At 39.0% G+C, this 20326-nt stretch overlaps 1 protein-coding gene across 2 annotated transcripts in view; it reads right to left on the reverse strand.

The window, feature by feature from the left end:
- LOC145944116 (uncharacterized) overlaps positions 1–20326 on the reverse strand; it is a 151259-nt gene that overhangs the window by 123514 nt on the left and 7419 nt on the right. For both annotated transcript variants that reach the window (XM_083052271.1, XM_083052354.1), the window contains one exon: positions 15923–15993. In XM_083052271.1, the coding sequence (XP_082908397.1) occupies positions 15923–15993 (71 nt within the window). The remainder of the gene's footprint in view (positions 1–15922; positions 15994–20326) is intronic.

A 20326-nucleotide genomic window follows, 5' to 3' on the forward strand; every position in this document is an offset into this window, starting at 1 on the left:
AATTAATTGCGGCAGAAGCCACGGCGGGAACGGAAATTAGATCCGGCAAAATAGAAGAACCGCCGCCATTAAGCGGCGAATAAAGCGCGGCTGGAAGAGGCTACTTTTTTTGCGATGCTCATGAAGGAGAAAAGCCGTCTCGACTGATAGTGAGGGAATTAATTGAATTTAAAATAATTAATTGCTCCGACTGTGTCGTGCTATCATTGAGTCTATTTAAGAGAGAAATAATTCAATGTGAATAAAGCGGCATTATGAATTAACGGAAGCGTTTCAAGACAACTTTCTTGGAAGAGATAATTACTAAAGATGTAAATAGAAAAAGAAAAAATTTGGTGAAAAAATATTTTGACGATTTTGCAATATAAATTTTAGGTATGGTAATATTCTCTATCTGGATTTCGAAGTTACGTCGTATGTTACCGTGAAGATTCCGTCCATGGATTACGCTTTTTCGGATCGTTACCGCAGACCACGTTTCATCCCTAACTACGGCGAAGTTCGAGCCACCCCCTTGGGGGCTGTGCCAACGTAACCTCGCATTAGCTAACTGCGCCCTGATTCGTTGTCGGATCGATCCGAAAAACGGGGAAACTCGGCGCGAATTACAGCACCTCGACCAACGCGCAATTAACTACGCTGTGAACCGAGTAATTATACATAAAGAAGTATCTTATTTCTCATAAAACATAATGATTAAAATTAATTTTTTTGTTCTGAAAATTTTAATTAATAATAAATATTTTTATTTCTTAATTTTACCAATGAAAATAAGTATATATAAATATATTTAGCTATTTATTTTCTATTTTGTGTAAATTGTTATATTTAATATCTGCTTCTTTCGAAGTTTCTAATAGAACAAATTGTGTTTGAAATTTTATAATATAAAACTATTTGCTGGTATAAAGCTATCTAATAGAAAGTGCTTGATGCTACAAGTCTTGATGCATGTCATTAATTAAAATCCCCCGTCCCGGCACAAGCCCTAAACAACCTTATCGCGTCAACGATCGATCTTTCACGAGGCATGTTACCCCTCTCAACCTTTCCAAAGGCACGTTAAAGCTCAGTTCGCGGCAAGGAGCCTGACACGGTTACCATGGAGTTATGTAAATCACCGGATTACTCGTCCCTGTAAATTGGAAATCGTAGGGAAGAGGAGGGAATCCAAGCCTGCCTCTCTCCCTCCTCTGGAATATCACCTCCCGGGTGGATAAGACCGACGAAATGGGGTGGCTCGTAAAAGAGAAAGAGAGAGACAGAGGAAGAGAGAGGTGTAAGGAGGCACCATCCCCGTGGAGTTACGAGCGCACTAACTCGCACACCACCCCCGTCGAATCATCCCTTGGGCCACGTTACACGCATTAGCTAAACGGCGGCTCTGATTGGTCCGCCTTCACGTCCGGACGTTGATGATCCCCGGAACCTTCTTTATCGTAGAGAGAAGGTCAAAGTGGAATGCGTACGATCCCGTCGACCAAGGACGAGAGAGGGATTTTTACGTAAGAGGAAAAACATGTTGTGCGCGCTCTGCAGTTTTTTGTCCAAATTTTTTCTTTTGCATCTTTTTTGTGATAATTAAAAATATTGCTAAAATTGCTATCATTGAGATGAGTTTAGTTTAAATTGATTAATATCATTTAATCTACAAATCGAATAATTTATATAAAGTCACTATGTCTCAATTGATGTTCATCATTAATAAAGATTAAGTTACATTGCATAAGTATCTACGGAATGTAATTGTAAATAATTAATACGTAATTATCATACATCGTGATGATCAAATTAAATTATTTTAGAGATAATGAAAGAAGCATCAGAAAAACCGAGGATAAAATTGACAAGAAATTGAGCTTTAATTTTTAAAATGTAATAAAATAATTCACACGCAAATTAAAAATTGCGAACAAGCGCATAGTAGTTGATTAATTAAAGTTGGTGGTTTATTTAAATTCGCCCAAGAACTATATAATCTTGAATATATAAATATAATCTTGATTTTGCTTTACAATTATTATCGTTTTCACAACGGATTGAGAGCTCCGAGAATAGGCGATAAGATGAATGCTAAGTTAATTACTAGAATTACCAACAACAATTCCATGATATTCGGACATATGGTTGCATTTAGGATGTACCACATCTTGAGAGCTCGAATTCCTTGCCTTTTCCTACGAAAACACACAAATCTTCACAGTGGGTGGTGGCACTAAAGTGTGTCTCATATTTCGACTTATTTTTCTCTTATCAAGCCGTCAAATAAGAAATATACTGTTATTATCATAGTAATACGATTAAAAAAAAAGTATAAATGCTTAATCGCATGCGGCGAGAAAATATGTAAATATAAAACATTCTACATATTTTTTCACACATTATAATTTTTTATTATTATATTGCAATATATGTATATTAATGATGAACAATATAAAATACGTTTCTAGCAAAGACCATGCTTTTTAAATAAATTAATAAATTTATGAAGAATAGAAAATATATAAAACATTATATAATATTACATAACATTATATAATGTTATAGAACATTATATACCTTATATATTTCATATTAACATATAGAAACTTTATTTTTTAAAATCAAATTATTTATGCTCGTTACGCAAAATACAATTTTGTCTACTGTCACACGTTTGAAATATTTCAAACTTGATACCAATGTTGACCTTGCCTTTTACGATGGGCTCTTTTGGTCTTTTCACATGCCGACGTAAGGTAAGCACTCGCCTTGTCACTCGACACGACTAATGGTCAATAATGACCGAACGACACGTCCAAAATGCCGACAACACCATCAAAGATTCGACCCACGAACCGGAAAATTTGAAGCAGTCATGCAGTTCTTAAATAGTGGATTTTAGAACTGTAATTTGCTTTAAATGGAATTCTTGCTGACTTTTAGGTATATTATTGTACAATACAAAAGCACAAGCAATAGGAACAGAGAATAGAAAATAATCTATTGCCTGTACTATTGTATTATAGTATATTGTAAAAGTCAAGAAATTCATTTAAAGCAAGTTACAGTCCGAAGATCCATTACCACTACTTAAATTTTCCGCTTCATGGGTCAACTTTTGGATGGTACTGTCGGCATTTTGAACGTGCGTTCGATCATTATTGGTCATTAGTCGTGTCGAGTGACAAAGCAAACTTTCTAAACGTTACTAAATAAAATTACGTGCAGTAAACATAGAAAATATTGCAATATAGAAAGTTAATTTTGAACTTGAAAAAATTATATTGTAATAACCGAATGATAATATAAAGAATACAAAAATATGGGAAAATAAAAGTCGAAAGATTTCAATTTTTTGTTTTTCAATAAGCCACAAGCGATCAATGAAAAATGCAATTGATTCAACGGGTTCTCTCCTATCTAAAGAATATCCACAGAAATCTTTTTCCATACGAAAAAAGAAGAGATGACGATACCGTTCTTTCCAACAGGATCAACGGCTGCACGTCGACGTAGCCGAAAAACTCATAAAGACGAGATTGCCTGCTCGTTTTACGAACCTTCTATCGCGTTTTCGGGATTATTTGAGAAAATGGAATCCTTTGCGGGCCTCAGTCAAGTGGTTTGGGAAAAAGCTACGCGCGGGAAAGCACGGATAAAACTATTGCGGCGCAAGGGTAATGGTCCAGAGGGAGGGAAAAGTGCAGCATCCACATCAGCGGTAGTTCGAGCATAGTGAAGAGAGAGAAAAGAAAGGAGAAGAGGAGGGAGGCGGAATCGAGGGCGAGTAAGAAGGCGAGTAAAAGTGGCTCTAAAATGCAAACCAGCTGGAAAATCGTAAAAGCGAAAACGTTACAAATGTAACAACTCGCTCGGCGACCGCCCTGCTCCCGCCACCCTCTCTCCCGCTTCCCGTGCCTTTCCTCCCTCGATCTCCACCCTCGTCGGTAACGCGATGGGCGTTGCGGGGCTGCAACCTGCGCACCGTGGAAAGCGGCGAAAAAAAAGCCAGATTGCGGGTGTTGTGGGTTGATGGGCGAGGCGGAAGACCAAGGGGAAGCGAGAGAAGCGAGGGAAACGAGATACCGGTTCGCATTCGTCAAGCGTTTTATGGCGGCCCTACGTTGTACGAGCCCGAGGGCCCGGAAAAAAGGGCGAGGCTGTAAAAGGACCACGAGGGATGATGCCTCGTATACTTTGTCACCATCACGTCGGAGTACATTGCTGCCTCTTTTCTCACTCTAATTCTTTTTTTTTTTTTTTTTTCAGAAGTGTAGATAATGATGAGATTTTTCAAAAGGTTTCAAAGGTTCTTATGTTTGCCGATTATTAAACGGGGTAATAAGTTTCTATAACAAAATTTCTTTGAAGTCGCTGGCCAGGATTTCTGACGGGATTTTTACAAATTCCTGTTTCAAATGTAGGAAAAATGAAGATGGGGAAAGAAAGAGGGGGGAGAACTAAAAATTATTTCTCCAATATATTATATAATATATGAAAATGCACAAGAACCCTAATTAATAAAATAATTATTTAATATATATTGCAGAAGATTTTTCAAACGTTGGAATTAAGTTGCATTTAAAATATGTATTAAAATATGTATTAAAGTGAGAGCTAACAGTTTTAAGCATTATAGAAGAATATCATTAAATGTTGTATAACCAAATTCTGAGTGTTGTATAAACAAATTATCTAAAAAGAAATAATTTCGTTAATTGATTAAAATTAATTAAAAATAATCCAAAGTTTAGAGATGTCTGTTTCTATCATATTTTCTATATATTTCTATGTATTATGAATTAAGATTATTTCGTATATAAGTTGAAAAATTGTTGAAAAAAAAGTTAAAGAAAAATAAATGCTCGAGAGAGATTGTATTAAAATTGAAAGACGCGTGTAGAAAAAATTTGCATGGACCAAATTGATTTAGGATCAATTGCATCCGCGTCCAGCGATCGGACGTGACTCGACGGTCAGCGCGAGCGTCGTAAATTCATTAATAAATTACGTGAGCCAATTATAATTCTGTCCAATTCCGTGGCGGGCGTTGGAGCTAATAAATCACGGTAAAGTAACTCGAAAGCAACACCAAGAAAGAGAAAGCGTAAGGTATATACAGAAAAGATGAGGAAGGAGAATTCATTGTGTTTTGATAGCCGCGCTCCGATGAGAGCGGAATTTCACTTTCTACATTCAGATCCGAACAGATGCAAAAGAATGTGATTCATTGCAAGATTGCGTGAGAAATAAAAACGATATATCTGACATGTTCGACGTATTAAAGAACAGTTTCCGATGAACGGCAGATTTTATAATAAGCTGTATTATTTCTTTCCGAAAGTTTAACAAGCAATCATGGTTGCCGGGGAGTATGTTTAGGATAAAATAAGTAAGTTGAGTGAATTACTATTATTGAGACACATAAATCTCACCAACGAAAGACCGTCGATTGCAGACTTAGCCCGATATTACATTTGTCGTACGACAAACTTTTTAAGCGCATTGATTGGCTGCAGTATAGAAAATTTCTGAAGTCTCTATTTTGTAGCCAATCAATGAGCTTAAAAAGTTTGTCGTACGACAAATGTAATATCACCCTTACAATATAAAACATATGGTTAACGAGGCACTTACGTTAAAATACTCGGTATTACGGAATAATGATTCTCTTACAAAAAGCACCGATAAAAGGGAAGAGAAAAGCGTCTTCGAGCAACCGTGTATCCCCAAACGGTCTGTCAATCACGCGGCGGTGCACAATATCGGGCGTCGGATAATAAAAACGAATATAATTTCCATATAATTGCGCCCGCGCGCCGGTCGTGCCAATCTCGTTCCGCAAGTGAATCGGGCCCGAAGAAGGAGAAGCGTGACGAGGGAGCGTGTCCCGACGATCGACAACGAGAATGCCGTCGCGTTGTATGAATGGAGGCGAGAGCTGGTCTCTCGCGCGCACGTCGGGAGGGGCAGAGGGGTTGGTTACGCATCCGGTAGCTGGTCCATTCCGGGTGCTTAAAGCGTCGAGGAGCTTTTTAAAGACGCGGCCTCCCCGCGTCTCGGACGGAATCGCTCACCCTCTCCCTCTTCGGTTCTCGGCGAGCGAGAGCGCACTTACTTTTTGCTCGAAATCAATTTGTAGAGCACAGTCGATTAATTCCCTGGTCCGGCCAGGTGGCTGGCTCTCTGTCGAGAGAAAGAGGGAGAAAGAGAGTAGAGAGAAAAGAAACAGAGAACGAAGCGACTACGCAGCGCTTACAGTGCGTATACATCGACGCGATCCTATAAGGTCATCAGGGTTCGCGTAACTGGCCGATGAGTGCGTCGGTGTGGTCCTGCCTTCGGGAGCCACCCGTCTCACCTTCCAGACCGGGTCCTCTGTTCCTGGAAGTCTGCGGGGATAATTAACTAACATCTACGAGAGATGCGAGATGAGTCATATGTACATTTCGTCAGAAATAAATCCTTGATTTCTCGAGTAAAAGGTGTCTCGAATAAATTTCCAAAGAAGATGAAATGAATTATATGTAATCGATCAAGTATTCTCTTGATATATTATTATTTTTTTTTTTTTTGCGTCTTTGGAAGTGCTCGATATCGGCGATTCTCACGGCGAAATTGCGGTCATTCGACGGCGAGCAGATTTTTACTTCGGATTTGCGGCGATAAAAATTTGCTCATCCAGCTTTCGCTTCTCTCAACTAGCGAAAATCATCTGGTCGCTTCCTTAATTTCGACATAGAGTTCGTACGAAAAGAGCATACAATAAAATCTGTGCGCTAAATTACAGCCGCGCAATCTCGATGATTTCGCCGCTAGAAAAGATGAAATGACGACGAGAAGAAGGCGCAATACGTGTAACTCATCATCTTTATGTTAAAGATTTTCTTTAAATATCCTCTTAGGTATCTTATTAAAATAAATATTTATTTATTTATAGCACGATAAGATAAATATCGTAGGAAAATTTAATCGATATCATAGATAATTATTTAGAAAAAAATATAATAATATATTTCGATATCTTCTTTTTCCAAAATTAGAATAAAATATAATTATTTAACTCGCTATGTTTTTTTTTCACGTACAAAAGAATATTTATTATTTTGCTCTCAGGTTTTTCCGCGCGCTGTTTCTGTGCGTTTGACAAGTCTCTTAGCACTGTTCTTCGTTATTACGTGAAATGAGTAGTGCCGAGATCGTGAGAGAAGACAAGGAGGAAATGAAGACGAGAGCGATTGGGAACACGTTTTTCGTTTTTCTGAGCAGATTCTCTTACGCGTGGCAGCGCGTAGAGGAAATTGCGAAAAGCCTCGGCAATTTCGTTGACCGGAGTGGTGCGCTAAACAAACAGTAGTTGCGCGACCGAGCAATCATTGCGCGGGTTAGCGCGATATCGTAAAGGCGGGAAGAGGAAGAGGGGAATGATCGCTGGGGCCAGCTATGACGAGGCTGCCGGTGCAAGGTGAAAATTGCCGGTTTGTTACCGCGGCTCCCGTCAAGAATGACGGGGCTTGTCGAGGGAAGAAAGAAAGGGGGTCTCTGGTAGTAGCGAGCGAATCGAAGAGCAAAGGCCGGCAGCAACCTTCGGTTTTATCGACTCAAATTGGCCGGAAAGTCGAGTCCGCCGCGCACGTGTGCACGTTCCTTTTCTCCCTTTCGCGCCCTCTCGGCCTTCTTTCTTATCTTTTTCCTCCCTTTTTTCATCCGCGCTTCCTCGCACCGCGCTCTTTTTCTCTCCTCTCTCCGGACAAGCCGCGTTCCGAGATGGGTTTGTTTGCACAACGCGACGTAAGAGTTTCCAGGTCGCCAGAACGAATCGAGCAAGGTCGCCGCGGTGGAGACCTCGAATGTGTGTTTGAGAATATTATTCTAAAAGTCTCGCGTTTCACTAGCAGAATTTATCATAAAAATTTTATTTCTAATTTTTATAACTTTATCTCATTCATATTTTTACTTTTTACAATACATTTCAAATTTTTAATATTGTGACTATTTTAGAGAAATTAAATCATTATTTCTCACCGTGATTTTAAATTATGTGATGTGTTGCTATAATTAACCATAATTTTGAAAAAGAAAATATCGATACCTGATACGCGGAAAAAATCATAATTTAATACACCGATTAAAGAAAATTGAGTATGCAGGTTACGAGGCGCGCGTCAGCGAGTAAATAGCTATCCTTTTCCTCGCTAATCGATATTAGACGTAAAGTTGCGAATTAAAAGGAGCGGAACGGAGATGCACGGGCGTTGCACATAGTGCCCTCGGGAGCGATTTATAAGAGGACATAAAAATTTGCAACCGTTGCTCGAGTTCTCATTAAATCGTCACAACCATGAACATTAATTAAAAGAATAAATAAAAACTGTTCAGCGTTCTCAATTTTTCGGATTAATATCGACGAAGTGAAGTAATTTGCACATTGAAGGACGATAAAAGATAAGAAAGAGCAAGAGAGAGAAAAAAGAAGAATCGTGGCATTCCGGCACACCTACAAGTCTGTATTATTTATATGCGTACACGCATGTGCACGTATGCGAGCAATAAGCAATAATCGTGTGTCTCTTGGGCGAGATATTTATTATTGCCGGAGGTAGTACGAAAGCGATGGAGGATGAGTTTGAGATAATACGTTCGCGAGGTAGCGAAAACGATGATTTCGCGTGATCGAAAAATTGCACATAAATGGAAAGAAATAATTTATTTATATTTAGATTGAATCGTAGATGATGAATGTAATTAACATAAAGACTTTAAAAAAATAATGAAAAATTAATTTACATGTATAAGGATATATTAGAATATGTAATAATATTTTATATAAAATCCTCGCCAAAAATTACTTTCACTTTAATTAAAATATTACAATTACTATAGCGAGTTAATTTCTTGTATCCTTAATTAAGCTTTGATAATTTTGAAGATTTACTAGCAAAATATTTCTCTTTTTTTTATTTAAGTTTTAAATATATATTTATTGTCAAAGGTATATTATTCACTATACTCAAACAATGCGTATAGATTCACACGTGTTTCGAAGCCGCAAAGCTCCGTAAAACGCGGATGTGTGTATCTGTCGATGTGTGATATATGTAATTATATTATAGATAATATTGACGCGCCCGGTGGTTAAGAGATTTATCGCGCATTGTACGCGCGCTGCGAGTGTGCAGTTCGATAAAAAGCTTTTTGGAGCACAGGCCGCGTAATTGTAGCTTATAAGAGCGACTATTTACGTGCACGCAAGTGCATGCAATAAGCAATGATCGCGAGTGCACGTCGACCGAGATATTTATTGTTGCCCGAGGGAACGAGCGCGCGAAAGATGCGTGCGGAATAATATCCCCAGAAATTAAATACAGATTAAGAGCAATAAAACGGAAATCTCGGGGCATGCTTTACAAATAATCGGTTCTCATTTTTTCTTTTTATTTTACCCGGAAGAAAATTATATATATATTTGTCGGAATAAAAATAAAATATGCATACTTATGTATTTGAGAGAAAGATAGCAAATAAATACACGAAAATAAATCTAGATTACAAAGCGGCCGTAAAAGTTTACATACACTCGTAGTATCCGTGATCTCGCAATTATTTTAACGTTACGCGAATCAATTCTACTAATCGAATATTATTTGATGACGTCGTCGAAAGTGTTTTGCGCGTTTCTCGCCTTTTTCGCGATCTCGACGAGAAAATCAGGACACAGAGAGAAATTGAAAGGCGTGCGACGATCGAGTTGTCAGCTGAAGGAGCAATCGATTAAAAGTTACGAGCTCTTAACGAGCATCTGGTCACGCACTACGACGAGAGAAAAATCCGCACGAAGTAATGTATCTCGTAATAATCGTTGAGACAGTATAATTACGACACTCTTTCCGCGGATGCATGCCGCGACCGAAGCTCGGATGTTGATAATTAACCTTGAACTGTAACTCTTCATGATCCTTATTTATGAGTACCGGATTGTCCCTAATCGCTACTAAATATCGACTCGCTCGCTTTAGCGTTGCGTGTCGTTTTTATAGCTAAGTGAGTCCTTACGTGACTGATCGAATGTTGTTAATCGCGAGATGCCCGAAGTGGCAAAGCTGCATTCTTCCCCTCGACGTAATTTTGCGCAATGATCGTATCTGCCTAATGACGTACATATGATCGTCAAATGATCGTTAGACCTTCGCAGTGCGGAAATTATTTGTCGGAAAATGCTCTCGTATGTGCGTAATTCTGCGTAATATCTATTGCTTGCGAAAGAAGAAGATGATTATACAAGTTTTACTGTGCAACAGTAAAACAAATATCAAAAGACAGTATTTATCATTCCTAGTACAATATTAAGAGTATTATTCTCATCAGCGGGATCGAATCGATCGATCATTGAGAATATATCACTTACGGTATTTAATAAAAAAAAATCACGCGGAATCGTTTTTGGAAATCGCGCAAAATTTCGTGTCAAAAAATTTTTACCTCCGTATAGCAATAATCGTTCATGCACACGCCTACGCACGCACGTGCCTCGCGGGAGTTCGACGCGCAAGGGGATGGTAAGAACAACACCACACGATCATCCACCCCCAGGTCCGCAAGGACAGCGATCGAGTCTCGCCGCACGTAGTACATTACGTATTGTGTGCTTACAGTTTATAGAGGATGATGCACGGCTGCAACGATCTCATTCGTATATCCTCTCCTTCCCCTCCCTTCCGCAGTTAACTCAAATTGCATTATGGCAGGGCTGGTTGCGTTCTGGATGCCGATTGGGGTGGGTTCGCATCTCCCTCGTGGAGGGTTACGGGAGGATAGATATATGCATATATATAGACGCATTCCGTGTACATGTGTATGGGCTCCGCAAACACGAGGCATGTCCCATCTTACGTGCGTATGCGTGTGCATTGTACGTGTATATCGCGTCACGCACGCTGACCCCGCGGCAGATCAGGACTATTTGTTTAATAGGGATTATTGTGTCGGTCGGCGGGGATGATCGAGCTGCGAATTGAAATCAAATGACACGTGACGCCCCTCGCCAATGACGGCCTCTTTGTGTCATGATGCACGGTGGCGGCCCGTATACATATAGTATATATATATGTACGTATTAATGTTGTTACCGTTGCTCCCGTTGCTCAGGGTGCGTCCCTGAGATAAGTGCACCGCGTAATTCGATAGCCGCTACGTGCAGTTAAACTTATCGATCACGCTCGCAAATCTAACAGAAACGCCGCTTCATTAATTATCACGCGCGCGCAAAGATTGATAAGAAAATATGTCTAATATCGTTATAAAATAAGTACCGTATGATTATACATAAAAATGTATCATACACATATTAAATTACATAAATCCTGAAAAAATTTATAAAGAAAATTTATAGTTTCAGGCTCGATATTTTCATATCGCTCTCTCGCGGTGGAATTAAATTATGCTGAAATTTAATATCCGGAGATCATGGAGAGTTAGTCTTACAAATTACACGGGACAACATACTCATCAAGCGAGGTCGATTTTTTATGATTATTTCGAATGGACCGCTCTATCTCTCTCTCTCTCTCTGTTTCTCTTTCTCTCTCCGCCTCTCCGCGTACGCGATGGAGAAAATGATTGCGTTTTACCCAAACTGGATTTACAGTGTGGACTCCGTATTCGTGGTCCCGGGAATCCGTTATGTTGTAATTGGCCGGCCGTACAATTACCAGAGCGGCCGCGATTACTTCGCTCCTTCGGTTTAATGACGTTAAATACAGGTAAGGGGTGTTGTAATGTTACGGAATTGCCGTGCGCGCGTCGTTACAAGCTCGCAATTATCTATCGGCGTCGTTCGGCAGCGACGCCGCGTCCGTCATCGATGTGATCGGCCCCGGATATTTTTCCGCGCATTAAATTGCTTCATTATGTAATAGAAAAGGTCGTGCGAAATGCCGATCGCGCGTTAAAATTCGCGAAGAACTATTTATCGGCGATAAATGAAAAAAATCTATTAAATTGACCCGTGTATCTATCATGGCGAATAATGAGAGAGAGATTGCTTTAACTTATCTTATATATCCTCTCAATTGCGACATTATCAGTGTTATTCAACTTTGATATGATGAAGACGATGTGACATAGTTATTTTAACATCGTAATACAGTTGACGTAATTTTTACAATTTCTACAAATATTTGCGCGATATCGAAACTTCCGCGATTTTTCTATTTTCAGCAACAAAGTTGCGAAGCAAAGAAACAAAATAAGAAGTGCGTATATTATCTCTATATAGAGATGAGCAAGGGGAGCAATTGGCTGACGCAAAATTCTCTTCGCATTACAACAATTTAGACGCTAATTGGGCAATTTAGACGAGAATCGTTTAATAAATTAATTAAGGAGAGACCTCGGCGGGGCGCGCGCTATGAACCGAGACGAGTGATAATCCAATAAATCATTTCGCAACATTTCGTCATAATTACATCAGCTCGTTCTAAACGAGCAATGATAAGGACATCGATCTCTTTTTTTATCTCATCCATTACTAAATGACTTCTTGTTTTCATCCCGTTATTTATCTCAATGGGACTTAACGCGTTGCGATTTATCTAATTAACGGTACTGAAAGCAGCGTAGATTTAAAAAAGTCAGATAAATGAAACAACTTTTTTATAACATATATTAATGGACGTCGCTAATAAGATTAATAAATTATTCGATATAATAGGAGATATGTTGGCAATAATACTTCATTTATATGTGACTTATACTTAAAAGCAAAGTTATGCTATATGTGCGATTTCAGAGAAACGCGCGATAAACTCTTAACAGTTATAACAGTTATAATGTAAAAAAAAATATATACCTATATCAAAACGCTCAATAAGGTAGAAAACGTGCATCTTTTATCGTCGCTCGTAAAGACGAGATCGAATGAAATGGACCCGAAATAACAAGGCATTTTCTTCTTCTGGCGAAACGAACGACAGCAAAGTGTAGATATTTCCTAAAGCACGATCGCGATGCGGCATTCGCTGTTCGATCGCGCGGAGGCAAAAATCCATTTTTCGAGAGGCGAGTAGCTACTGCTACTTCAACACTAGAAGACTAGAAGCCAAAGAGGAAGGATAGTAGTGCGAAACGAAGAAAGAGGTGAAGAAAGAGGTAAAGAGAGAGGAAGAGAAAGAAAGAGGAGGCTGGGTGGCGAGCAAATGGAAGTCAGTGAATCACGAAACAAGCGGTATGTAAATCCGCGTAACGGTGCCGTTTATTCGTCCCATAAAAAGGCCAATAAAACCTTCTTTCGCAGTGGAAGATATACTCACGGGCCCTCGTCTACCTACCCCGCGCTTCCGTTCGCCGCCCTTCTTACCCCCGGAAAAATGACAGAGAATAAATCGCCGTTGGGATAAAGAATGCGAGAACTTGGCTGGGGATGAAAGGGGAGGATTGCCGCTCGCTCTCTCCGTCTTCTAGTTATTCGCCCTCCAGACGACGGATTTTCTCCAGAAACCGAGAGAAATCGTTCTACATATTGTCTAGAATTGATCTCGCATGTCCCGCTTCGTTCCCCCGTATACGAGGAACCGTTCCTCCTTTTTTTTTATCTGGCTGCGCGATACTCATTCGCCGTGATTTTCATGTCGACGAAAGAGGGTGACGAATGAGCCGAATGATTGTGGAAATTTCCGTGAAACGAGAGAAAACGCAGACAGTGTTTCTTCAATTAAGCAGTCTCTTGCGCATCTCGCGACTCAACTCTAGAGATTTATCGCGACTAACGATCGAGATTTATGTGCCGAGATATATTTAGAGACGACCGCAGCTCGAATTAGCCTTCAGTTCTTATTTTAATCGAGTATTATCAGATGCGATAAAAATGGTATAACAATCATTTTTATGCTATATAAAAAAATATGGAAAATTATTCTATATTTTCCAAAGAAAATTCCAAAAGAACTTATGTGGTATTTTTTCCAGAACTACGTGTTAATTAAAATATAGTAAACTATTATGTAAAAATTTGAGATTTGACTGTGAGATTTTTATATATATAACTAATTATCTAAAAATGTGTTTCGAATATTAAAATATTCTATATATCATATAATTTGTTCAACATGTATTAATTCTATGTGGCTTATTTTGCTATGCACATATAATAATTTGCAACAATTCTTGGGAATACGGTGGCGATTTTCCCGCGGTAAATGGACATGAAAGACGGCAAGGAACGAGTGGATAATCCGACGGGTACCGCGTTTACACTGTAAATAACGTCTTGGTGTTGGGAAAATATTATTGTAACGGGGGTTGGCAGCTCTGTCTGAATCCTCGTGAAAGCGATACAGCAGTTTATATCGGAGCCAGGTGCCAACTTTCCGAGATAATGCTTAAGGCAATGAAGAAAGAAAATATAACGGGTGGCAAGCAGAGTAGTGCGGCTGCCAATTCTACAACTGACATCATAATTACTATAAATTGCTACATCATCATATTTGTATTATGATGAAACCGTTTTGCTGTTACATAACGCTGATATTAAGTCAATGATGTTATTAATACGCGTAGTAATTTATAAGTCAGATAAAACGAGTAACTATATTTTTATTATTCGTTGTTAAATGGCTTCTATATAAAATAAAATCCGCGCAAGAAGCTTCGTCGTTCGAGAAGCGAAAATATAATTAGTGTTCCTACTTTGTCTTTATTTACTCCGAAATGAGGGAAAATCGATTTCGACTACACGACAAGCGACAGCACGTGCCATCCATTAATTCGAAACAGATTCTCGCCAGAGTTTTTCGAAACATAAATTTCGACTGCAATATGTATGGCGGCGTTTTTCCCTTTATTCTCTCCAATCCTTGCAACATATTTCACTTTCACGAGAATTTACAGTTGCATAATAGACTTTTTTATATAATTATTACGTATTCGAATTCATTGGTTTGAACCAGACTATAACATTTTAATCAGGCCATTTAAATATGGCATCAATTAATAAAAATTATGATATATTTATTAAATAGAAACATCCGTTTATAAGAAAAAATTTCGCAATTAAAAAGGAATTTAAAAAAATTTAGATTGCCATCGAATCTAGATCAGAATGCATCTTAATAATGCGCATATAAAAAGCAAATTTATGTTGAACGCGCAACGCAATTAATATAAATCTCACGGTCGCCGAGACGCGCGACAAATCCCCGTTGTCAATTTCTTGCGCGTATTACCCGGCAGATATAATATTGCGAGCTCAGAGCGGGGTATGAAAGCCATTCCTCGTCCGGGTGTTCGAGCGGAGGATGCTGGATGAACGCGGAGAGGAGTTGGAAGTTATCCCGTTCTCTCTCGCTCGTTCGCTCGCCTCTTTCCGTTCTTCGTCAGTAAACCGCTCGGGGCGTGCTAACGAAACCATCGTAAGCAAGCACTCTTCGACAAATTCATAAAGTACAGTTCATAAAACGTGTACTTAAGGCGCGACGGGGTGCAGACGAAGGACAGCGAAGCTCGTAACTCCGACGTAACCGACCGGCGTGTTAAGTTGAGCGGATAAAACGACGGCGCGTGCAGCGTGAATTTTCTCAACGCCAAGTTCAAGTATTCTCGAATATCGGGGTATACTTGGGCGTGGTCAAAGAAAAAGAGAAATTCCGGCTCCGTTCGTTATTAAAATTAAATACGGGTTTTAAAAATTTATTGTCAAAATTATAGCACCGAGGGGCTGCTACGATAAATTTTGTTTTAAGTTTTCCCCTCATAAACAGATTAAAATTAAATTCGAGATTTAATAGCCATCACTTCTTTAGATAAAACCATGATAAAGTATTAATATTTTAAAATATGACCCACCTTTCTCCATGAATAAGCATCGCGCACAACAGTGAATAATATTATCGCAGGCGAGATCACTCTCGCTTCCTGCTTTTGTAATAATCGCAATAATAATTCCTACCTTTGACGCGGTCTCCTCCTCTTTCTCCTTGGATGTCCCACGTTGTAGAGATGTCCCGAAGAAACAACTCTCTGAAACAACAGATACGTTCATTGTTAGACAACAAAGGCGTGATCCATTAATCGCGCGTATAGTAAGCGGCACGCGAACACATAATGACGAACAATAATGCGTATGAAACTTGCATGCACGCCTCGTCGGAGGGTTCGATCGCGCGCCGTAAATTCCAGCGGATGCATCGCGGATGCTGCGCGTAACAGAATACAATGCATGAGATGCATGAATGCGGCGTTTTGTTTCTGGGAATTTCGACAAAGTAACAATCGTCTATATAGGAAATCATGGTTCTCTCTCTCTCCCTCCTTCTCTTTTTCTTTTTGTTATAAAGAAACGATATTAATTACCGTTCGCCTCTCTCTCTCACAGTCGGAAGGCCCGGATAATATTCGTCACTAGCGCGCACGAGGTCCCGGGGGCCCAAAAAACATTTATACGGCACTCTCGCCACCAGGGCATAAGCGAGAGAGATCAAGAGTGTGTTAAAACGCATTCTAATGCGTGAATGCGTGCGTGCTGGTCCGCGTGAGCGTGTGCACGATGCTTTAACAAGGGTCTGACAGGCTCGTTGCCGTTGTTATTTATCGGTTATGTCGGCGCATCTCCCATCTCGACGAGAAAAGCCCCCGCTATCTTCTCCTCCTGCCTCCTCTCTCTCCCAGGGCTCCTGCACCCCGATTTGCTCTTTCTCTCTCATTCTACCGCACTCATCCCTCGTCGACTCGCGCGTATACAAGTCGCATATACGTTCGTGTATGCATACCAACAGCGTAACCGAACGAGCTCTACGCGAGGATCGTACCCCGTCGATGATGGTTAACATGAGATGAGCAATGAGAACATAATTGGTCCTACCGTAAAGATTTAGCGCCGTAAATATCTGCATTTACATACGGGCAAATTAAAGTTGTAAATTACCGTTATGCGATTGATTTTATCGAATGTTTTGATAAGAATCTCTTCTCAATGAGAAAAAGATTTGTTATCCGAATTGTATTTGAACGGATATTGGGTTATATTTACACAGCACGAATGCGTATCTTCGCGAATTACATTTTTGCGGAAAAATTTTTTTCCTAAAGAAAGAATTCCCCATATTTTTTCAAAGAGTCTCCAATTATACTTTATATAAAGTTTTTATGAGACGTTTACTGACTTAAAAATAAAAAAAATATTAAAACATTTAAAAGATAATTTTAATAATTATTATTATCAACTAAAAAAAATAATTGCATATAATATTTTCTTATGTTTCAAATAAAACAAATTTACGTTATCCCCACACTGTTACGCCATTGGTGAGCATAACGTGGCTTATGGAGAACGGCGATGGTGGACGAATGCATATCTCTACGGCGGATAGTAGTTAGAGCATGATGTTAGAGCGCGGAAAGAATAGCAGGGTGGTTGTGGAGAGAAGGAAGGCGAACTGTTAGCCGTCAGCACGTGTTAAAAACATAAGCACTTACATGAATGGGGTTAGCGTTTATTTATCGCGTGCTCACTCCCTTTTCCCTCCCCTCGCGCCTCGTCCCCGGGGATAATTCGCCCGGCGTATATAGCTACACATCCGTAGCATCCGAGAGCAGCTGAGATTATCGTGGAAAAACCGCGACGATCGTCAAAACGTTTCTTCCCGCCCACTGAGTGATTTCGGCACTTAGCGATGGTAACGATATTGAAGAATGATGGAATTACGACTTCCAGTCGGTTTCTCGAACGGCATCACACTAATTTCGAGAGTGCTCGACCGCAAGAAGATACGCTTGCTTTATTTTGAGAAATTATCTCAGAGTAGCTAGTATATATGTATATCCAATTTTATTATATATATATAAAATTTATTATATAAAAAAAATAATACAGTTTTTGCCGGTCCATCTCTTTTAATTTTAAAGTAAATTCGGAGAATAAGATTAACTTTAAATCCATAATCTGTGAGACCAATTTTATTATAGTTTTAATCATTGTTTTAATTTATTTTTGAAATTTTTAAAATATCATAACAAACTAATGTTAAATAATTTAGATATATTTATATATCGTATAATAATATATTTTCTAATATTTTAAATATACCTAATATTTTTTTATCTCGATGAAAAGATAAAGTTTAGATTTTCTAGACGATTCGCAGCAACGATCGCCGAATCACCGCCGCGTAAAAGGACGAGAAAACGCGGTTAACATCAGCTGGACGAATTTATCAGGGGCGTATCCCGTGGGAGACGTCCCGACAGCACGTTGACCGACAGCTCCCGCGGGAACGCGGCCGCTCATACATGCGAATTGGGAAAATTTTCACGCTGGAAGCGCGGATTGTAACAACAGCAATCACCGACCGCAGACTGCGGTAGGAGGAGGCTCGTTACGGTTTTAATCGTTTCATCAACTTGTTGTTATCGCACCGAATGGCCGACCATTTTACAGACGATCGGCCGACGATGGAGAGCAACTTGTTTTGTCCCTCGTGCGTTTTCGGTCGATTTGCGTAGAATACGAGACCGACGATGCGCGAAAGTTGAACGAAACAGTGGAGAAGTTGAGAAGAGGATATGTATGGTAATCGTAATATAGGAATTACTGTCAGAAGCTCGGTATTTCTAGAAACTAAAATTAAATTATTAAGCATTCTTCTGAAAAGAGTCACGATAAAACTGTTTCCAGAGATAATTAATGCAAATTAACATAGTTGGATGGTACAATGTTTTATTTTTCTCTAGATTATCTTATCTGTGATTACGTACAAGGTGTCTCAAAATTCGTAAGGGGAAAAAATTTAGAAAAATATGTTAACTGCAGGAAACGGATCTGAGATTAAACGTCCATTGTGTTCGGTCCCGTGTGCATCGCTTTAACAATCATGCTTAATACATCTGCGACGCGTCTGTTAATACGAGTCTGCATAGTTTCTAGGGTCTTAACGAGGCCGTAAATCGCGTGGGATGTCCTTTTTTTTCGAGAAAGATCGTGAATCTGCGTGCGCGCGAAGTGGTCAACCGAGGCCGACATTCGATCTGTTTTCGAATTAGATGGGGAGGTAGTCGCTCGTAAAGATAGTGGTACGCGCATGAACACGACCGAAGTAGATCCTATCTTGTAGAATTATGTCTTTATTAGGCGGAATCTCTGTCCGATGACCATAACGGTTTCCCGAGTTGTGGAGAACCGCAGGTGTGCGGCAGGACGAAAGCGAGAGGGATACGTCAGGACTTACAAAAAAATTACGGAATACGAGAAAGTCGAGAATCTTCTCGGGAATCGAGAATATACCTTCCAGTTTTTTATTTATTGTTAGATTTGTTTCTCTATAGTACCGTTATCAATCGAAGACAGTTATAGCACATTTAACTATTTTTTTGGTGTTTAAAATAATAAATTAAAAAGCTGTAAGAGTTCAAAAGAAAAAGAGGGCTAACTAAATAATATTATAATTTTATCTCTGAAGAGAGAAGATATATATAAAAATGTTCGACAAATATCTCATGTAGAAAAATTTTACATATACAATATATATTTTTTAGGACACAAGTTTTTTTCAACACAAAATTAATTTTCTGAACACATTTACACGGTCCTTTTATCCAATTTTCAATATTATTAATCATCTATAATTAATAAATATGCTAATCGCGTACGGAACCGTCACTGCTTTGATACTTTCAAAGAGCGTGAATATATTTTACATGTGTATTTGAATTAAGCTGATGCAGATCACGGTTACTCAATTCTCCATTGACGGCTGTAACTACGAACGATCGAGGTAGGAGTGAGATTTTCATGGCATTATTGATAAAATATGACTAATCGCTAATCATGTTGTACACCACTGCCAATACGTACGACTGACAGCAATATTCATCTTGCAATGTATTTTTTTTTTTTTAAAGTGCTCGACAGAATAAATTAGGCTCTCGTGTTGCTTAATAAATTCTTCGCAATCTCTGTAGCTCAATTTATACTTATATTACTTATTGTTAGCTTGCATCCGTCAGAAATTGAGAAACAAGTTAATGAAAATCTCGCAATAGATATTATATCTATAAAATAAAAAAAAAAACTTAATATAAAAATTAAAAATTATGACATTAAATCTCTCATGCAACGTGATCAAGTATGAAAGTTATAAAATTGCTATGACAAGTCTCTTCAGAAATAAAGGCATCGGTAAAAATTGAACATAAATTCTAGAAGTTGAATCAAATATATTTTCATTACAGTTACTTCTCTTCAGATTTTCGAGCGATTAGAAAAGAATGAGATCTCTTTTAGCCTATTCTCGATCGTTGATCGGTTTTGGGAGATCGCGAGAGCTAATCGTAAATCTATTGTTTTGCAGGTACCGTT

Source organism: Prenolepis imparis, unplaced genomic scaffold (assembly GCF_030444845.1).
Source record: "Prenolepis imparis isolate NDT839.2.m4 unplaced genomic scaffold, iyPreImpa1.0 SCAF_1, whole genome shotgun sequence".
Lineage (NCBI taxonomy): Eukaryota > Metazoa > Arthropoda > Insecta > Hymenoptera > Formicidae > Prenolepis > Prenolepis imparis.